The 7,520-nt window shown below is 44.6% G+C and overlaps 1 protein-coding gene across 1 annotated transcript in view; it reads left to right on the top strand.

Annotated features, from left to right (window-relative positions):
- iav (transient receptor potential cation channel subfamily V iav) overlaps positions 1-5,160 on the top strand; it is a 21,061-nt gene extending 15,901 nt beyond the window's left edge. Inside the window, exons 13-16 of the mRNA XM_080269638.1 lie at positions 367-555; positions 2,064-2,173; positions 3,126-3,975; positions 4,846-5,160. Of these exons, the coding sequence (XP_080125764.1) occupies positions 367-555; positions 2,064-2,173; positions 3,126-3,975; positions 4,846-5,160 (1,464 nt within the window). The remainder of the gene's footprint in view (positions 1-366; positions 556-2,063; positions 2,174-3,125; positions 3,976-4,845) is intronic.
- Positions 5,161-7,520: the final 2,360 nt, after the last annotated feature.

Below are 7,520 nucleotides of genomic sequence, written 5' to 3'. Positions count from 1 at the left end.
CCTAATCTAATTCTAACTTAATCCTACTGTAATCCTAACGTAACCAAATTAAACTTACTATAATCTTAATCCAATCCTAATCCACATCTAATCCTATCTAACTTAATAAAATCCTAATCCTAATCTAATCCCAACCTAATCCTAATCTAATCCTATTCTAATCCTAATATGACCTACTCCACCCCTATCTAACCAAACCTAATCTAATCCTAATCTAATCCAAACCTAATCCTAATCTAATCCTAATCCTAATCCTAATCCTAATCTCATCCTATACTAATCTACTGTAATTCTAATATAATCCTAATCTAATCCTAATCCTAATCTAATCCCAATCCTAATCCTACCCTAATCCCATCTAATCAGTGGGCTAAAATCGTGATAGCCCTGGAACGCGCCATATCCAAGGAGAAGGCCAAGGATTACCTCTACGTGTACAGCCTTCCCTTGGGTGGCGGCGGCGACGATGGAGAGGAGAGTCTTGGCGTGATGGTGATTAAGTGCAAGGATAAGACGAAGGCCAAGCAGCGGAAGGGAGCGCTAAGTAACTGGAAGGTGGGTGCTACGAGCCTTATTTCCGTGTGTTAAGAAAGCTCCCTAACACCTCTTCCTTTGCGATTTGTTTTTGGAAATATAAGGATATGACGAAGGCCAAGCAGAGGAAGGGAGCGCTAAGTAACTGGAAGGTGGGTGCTACGAGCCTTGTTCCCGTGTGTTAAGAAAGCTCCCTAACACCTCTTCCTTTGCGATTTGTTCTTGGATATGGCAGAGTCTTGGTGTGATGGTGATTAAGTGTAAGGATAAGACGAAGGCGAAGCAGCGGAAGGGAGCGCTAAGTAACTGGAAGGTGGGTGCTACGAGCCCTTTGTGGGTTAAGAAGGCCCCCTAACACCTCTTCCTTTGCGATTTGTTTTTGGAAATGTAAGGATATGACGAAGGCAAAGCAACAGAAGGGAGCGCTAAGTAACTGGAAGGTGGGTGCTAAGAGCCTTATTCCCATGTGTTAAGAAAGCTCCCTAACACCTCTTCCTTTGCGATTTGTTCTTGGATAGGGCAGAGTTTGGGTGTTAGGTCTTTAAGTAACTGGAAGGTGGTAGAGTTTTATTCCCGTGTGTTAAGAAAGCTCCCTAACGCCTCTTCCTTGGCGATTTATTTTTTATTTACGAAGAGTGTGGTGATTGGGAGTTATTTTTCAAGTTACATTGTTATATTAGTCAGTCATCCTATCTTTATCTATTATTTACATCTGTCTATCTATCTATCTATCTATCTGTCCATCTATCTATCTATCTATCTATCTATCTATCTATCTGTCCATCTATCTATCTATCTATTATCTATCTATGCATCTATCTATCTATTATTTATCTATCTACCTGTCTATCTATCTATCTGTCTATCTATCTATCTATCTATCTATCTGTCCATCTATCTATCTATCTATTATCTATCTATGCATCTATCTATCTATTATCTATCTATCTATCTATCTATCTGTCTATCTATGTATCTATCTATCAATCTATCTGTCTATCTATGTATCTATCTATCTATCTATCTGTCTATCTATCTATCTATCTATCTATCTGTCTGTCTATCTATCTATCTATCTATCATTCTCTTAGTGAAATTACCTTTATCCATCCATACATACATCTGTCTGTCTATTCCTCTATCTATCTATCTATCTATCTATCTACCTATCTATCTGTCTATCATTATCAGCGTCATTGCCTTTATCCATACATACATCTGTCTTTCCATCCATCCACCCTTCTATCCATCTATCTATCTATCTATCTATCTGTCTATCTATCTATCCATCTATCTATCTACCTATCTATCATTCTCTTAGGGTCATTGCCTTTATCCATACATACATCTGTCTTTCAATCCATCCACCCTTCTATCTATCTATCTATCTATCCATCTATCTATCCATCTATCTATCTATCTATCTATCATTCTCTTAATGCCATTGCCTTCATCCATACATACATCTATCTTTCCATCCATCCACCCTTCTATCTATCTATCTATCTATCTATCTATCTATCCTGCAGCGTGTCGGCAGGGTAACCATCGATGCATTGGCCCGGCGTGGCATCAGCGGAGAGGTGCTGAGGAGGGAGATGTGGGGATTACAGACGGCAGCGAGCACACCTGTCAAAGGGTAGGTGTGTGTGTGTGTGTGTGTGTGTGTGTGTGTGTGTGTGTGTGTGTGTGTGTGTGTGTGTGTGTGTGTGTGTGTGTGTGTGTGTGTGTGTGTGTGTGTGTGATCGTCTGTCTGTCGCTGTGTTTGTCTACCTGTCTCTCTTTCTGTATGTGTGTGTGTGTGTGTGTGTGTGTGTGTGTGTGTGTGTGTGTGTTTATCTGGTCGTCTGTCTGTCACTGTGTCTGTTTTTCTGCCTGTCTATGTATGTATGATGTGTGTGTGTATGTGTGTGTCTGCATCTATCCACGTGTGTGTGTCTGTCTGTCTGTGAGGGGCAGTTTAAGCCCTACATGAATCCTAGCTCAGTAAACAAGTCCATTCATAAAAACATTTCCCCTTCTCGCAAAAATTGAGTCATATATTTAGGTGTAAAAATGTAGTTGCTTCTTCCTCCCTCCAGGCCGTCCAAGAAGAAGGGTTACGGTGGCTGCTGGGCGACGCTAAAGGCCCCCTATTCAAAAAATTCGAGTCTGAAATTTGAGTTTGAAATATAATGCCCTGTTCCTCCCGCTAAAGGCCCCCTATTCAAATAATTCGAGTCTGAAATTTGAGTTTGAAATATAATGCCCTGTTCCTCCCGCTAAAGGCCCCCTATTCAAATAATTCGAGTCTGAAATTTGAGTTTGAAATATAAATGCCCTGTTCCCCCCGCTAAAGGCCCCCTATTCAAAAAATTCGAGTTTGAAATTTGAGTGAGAAATATAATGTCCTGTTCCTCCCGCTAAAGGCCCCTTATTCAAATAACTCAAGTCTGAAATTTGAGTGTGAAATATATTGCCCCCTTCCTCCCGCCAGGCCCTCCAAGAAGAAGGGTTACGGTGGCCCGCTGGGTGACTCTAAAGACCCCCTATTCAAATAACTCGAGTCTGAAATTTGAGTTTGAAATATAATGCCCCCTTCGTCCCCCCAGGCCGTCCAAGAAGAAGGGTTACGGTGGGCTGCTGGGTGACGCTAAGGGCCCTGCCACGGTGGACATCATGGGTGACGCGTTGCACCAGACCAAGTTTGCCACGGACGACATTGATCCGGACAACGAGATGGACGGCTTCGGGGCCTTGACAGGGGCCATCGACCAGCTGGCCTTCACGCACGACCTGGACTTCTCCGGCGATGGCGTGGACGATGACCCGCTGAAGCCCTCGCACGGCCAGCATGGTGGTCCCTCTGCCACCCTCGCCCCGCCCACTAGAGCCTTGGGTCACGGCGCCCCTCCCGAAAAGAAGAAAAAGAAGAAAAAGCCGGTGGACCAGGGGCACGACAACCCTGCCTTCCTGGATGACGAGCAGCTGATACTTGCGGCGTCGCTCGTCCCCACAGCCGAAGACTCCGACTCCGACACAGACCTGGTGGCATCACGTCGCCTGACCCAGCCTAGAATTGTGATCCAGGCGGAGACCCAGGCAGCCACCGCAGCCCCTGTGGCGAAGGCAGGATCCATACCCGGCAAACCAGGCACCACCTCAGCAAAGGATCCCAAAGGTAAGGCAGGCTCTCAGGCAGCTACCCCCAGCATCTTACCTCAGCCGCGCCTCCCCTCGGCCAAGATGAGACGCATTGGGTCAGCACGTAAGACTCCGGCCAGATTCACCATGACGTTCACGGAGAAGTACGCGCCCGTCACCCCAAGACCTGCTGCCCCCCTGAGTGCCCCTCCCCCACCAACCTCACCGCAGCCACCACAACCACCACAACCACAGCCACCCACCACCACTCAGCCACCCATCCAGGAGGACTGCACCGAGAAGCTGGCGAAGATGCAGGTAGAGTTCTGATTATTATTGTTATTATTATTATTATTATTATTATTTTTTATTATTATTATTATTATTATTATTATTATTATTATTATTATTATTATTATTATTATTGTTGTTGTAATTATTTTTATTATTATTATTTTTTATCATTTCACCCTAACTTGGCCCAGATTTTCGTCCTTTTGCAGCTTATTTCACGTAGCTCAGTGGCAGAAAAAGGCAATGTTACGGCTCTACATCCTATCCATAACACTTCTTCATGACTAGCATTATATTCAATAGCTCGACAGTACATCTTTTACACAGGATATGGCAGGCATCATGTTCTAGTGTCAATCTATTATAACAACTCAGCATTGAAGACGAAGAGAAGGTAATTTTAGGCCAAGTTAGCGTGAAAGGAGTATAGCATCTTTTTAAGTCACAGAAAACTGCTTCACACAACATCTCAAAATTTCATATAGACTGCATTTCTATATTTCTCTAGATTTTTCGTCTCCTCATACTTTTTTTAAATTCAGGGTTGCCTTTTGATATATTTAATTTATTTTTTTTACTTTTTCTTAAAACATGAAGAGGATGAGTATATTGGAACATCTCTTGGTAGTGCAATTTTTCCCTCCGTGTGTTCGGTGTCTATCTTTCTATTGCCAGACGCCTTCATCCCGTAAGGGGTGGCCACAAACAAATCGTCTCCGCGTCGCCCTGTCCCCCGTCATTTCACCGCCCTGCTCCCAGCTCACACACACACCCTCTCTTACATACCCCTCCACTCCACTTTATATACCTCTCCACTCGTTATCAATTTACGTAAAATTCTAAGTGTAGTGTGTTGACTCTTGCCCTTACTTAAGAGGGATATTACTCGCCTAGGAGGACGTGGAGGCCCAGATAGAAGTGGAGGACGAGGATGAGGCGGAGGACAAGTGGGCGGAGAAGAAGACTCGAGGGGGACGTAACAGAGTAGCACCTTCAAGTAGCACCAGCAGCGTGGAGGACGAAACCAGGGCCAAGGATGACCTCGCCGTTGGTCTGCAGTCGGAGGCGAGACCGGAGGACGGACCGAAGCAGCGGCAGAGACCCAAGACCTCCGTGGCGTCTCAGAAGATGAAGACCCGAGCCACGCAAGACGTAGGCAACATGAACACCATCTTGCCCTGGGACAACGAGGATGGCGATATTAAGTGAGCTCCCGTATTCCCAGCTCCACGCCACAGCTCTACGCCACAGCTCTACGTCACAGCTCTACGCCACAGCTCTACGCCACAGCTCTACGTCACAGCTCCACGCCACAGCTCTACGACACACCTCTGGACATAAAATAAGCTTCCATATTCCCAGCTCTGCGCCACAGCTCCACGCCACAGCTCCACGCCACAGCCCTACAACCCAGCTCTACGCCACAGCCCTACATCCCAGCTCTACGTCCTAGCTCTATGTCACAGCTCTACGCCACAGCTCTATGCCATAGACACATACACACCACATGACTTTGTCTTTGAATTTAAGCCTTCAAAATTCTAAGCTCTACGCCACAGCTCTACGTCACAGCTTCACTCCACAGCTCCACGCCACAGCTCCACGCCACAGCTCCACGCCACAGCTCCACGCCACAGCTCTACGTCACAGCTCCACGTCACAGCTCCACGTCACAGCTCCACGTCACAGCTCCACGCCACAGCTCTACGTCACAGCTCCACGTCACAGCTCTACGTCACAGCTCCACGCCACAGCTCTACTGTACGTCCCAGCTCTACGCCACGGATACACACACCACATGTCTTTAGCCTTGAAATTAAGCTCTCAAAATTCTCAGCTCTATCCCAAAAAGCTTTAATATTCTCATCTCTCTCTCTCTCTCTCTCTCTCTCTTTCTCTCAAGCTTAGATATTCTCAGCTCTATCCCACAAAGCTCTAAAATTCTCAGCTCTTTCTCACAAATAGATAGATAACTAGATAGACTGATAGATAGATGGATAGATAGATAATGGAATAACCAGTAAACATCATAACTATACAGTGAAGCTTTTATCATATATGTGAGCACCATTTATAGAGCTTAAGCTGTATTGAAAGAGCTTGGAAACGTTGGTGAGATTTGTACCTTCTAAACGATCTGTCTATCTATTGCCGGAGGCCTCAATCCCGTAAGGGGTGGCCACAAACAAATCGCCTCCATGTCGCCCTGTCCCCCGCCATTTCACTGCCCCGCTTCCAGCTCACACCCCCCTCTCTCATATACCTCTCCACTCCATCCCTCCATCTCATCCTTGGCCTCCCCCTCCCTTTCCCCCCCTCCACCTCACTCACATACACTCTCCTTGTCAGTCTCTCACTCTCCATCCTCTCCACATGGCCAAACGAAGCCTGCTATAATTACAAGATCACTTTCAATAAATGGAGGCTTAGGATGAGATGGAGGGATAGAGTGGAGAGGTATACGAGAGAGGGAGGTGTGAGCTGGAGAGAGGATATGAGAGACTGACAAGGAGAGAGTATGTGTGTGTGGAGTGGAGGGTCGAGGAAGAAGGCCGAGGATGAGATGGAGGGATGGAGTGGAGAGGTATATGAGAGAGGGGGGTGTGAACTGGGAGCAGGGCAGCGCAATGGCAGGGGACAGAGCTACATGGAGGCGATTTGTTTGTGGCCACCCCTTATGGGATTAAGGCGTCTGGCAATAGGTAGACAGACAGATAGACAGATAGATAGATAATAACCACATGTCCTATATTATTGAATAAGTCCATAGCTATCCAAGTAATACAACAACAACAACAACAACAGCAACAACAACAACTACTACTACTACTACCACTGCTACCACCACCACCACCACTACTGCCACCACCACTACCACCACTACTACTACTACTACCACCACCACCACTACCACCACCACTACCACCACTACTACCACCACCACTACTACCACCACCACCACTACTACCACCACTACCACCACTACTACCACCACCACTACTACCACCACCACCACTACTACCACCACTACCACCACTACCACAAAAACACAACACACGCAAAAAAAAAAAAAACACACGAAAAAATATGATCTCAGCAAAGTATATAAGAAAGTAATTAATTGAAAAGTATACGGTATTGCTTGCTTGCGTATACTCAGCAGAAATATACTCCATATATTACCTTACACTGGCTTGTTATGTGTATGTGATAGATATTGATGTTTGGGTGATAGATAGATAGATAGATAGATATTACGCTGAGTCCTGTTGGTTATCCTGGAGAATAATAATAATAATAATAATAATAATAGCCTAGTAATAGTAATAATAATAATGATAATGATAATAATAATGATAATAATAGTAACAATGATGATATAATAATAATAATAATAAAATAATAATAACAGTAACATTATTATTATTATTATTATTATTATTATTATTACTATTACTACTACTACTACTACTACTATTTTATTATACCTGATAATAATACTAGCAGCAATAATAATAATAATAATAATAAATATCGCTGGGTTATTACACTTAATACTGTTAGCCAAG

Source organism: Coenobita brevimanus, chromosome 35 (assembly GCF_032717465.1).
Source record: "Coenobita brevimanus isolate Jiangsu-jjx chromosome 35, ASM3271746v2, whole genome shotgun sequence".
NCBI lineage: Eukaryota > Metazoa > Arthropoda > Malacostraca > Decapoda > Coenobitidae > Coenobita > Coenobita brevimanus.
This window is presented reverse-complemented; position numbering and strand designations above follow the sequence as displayed.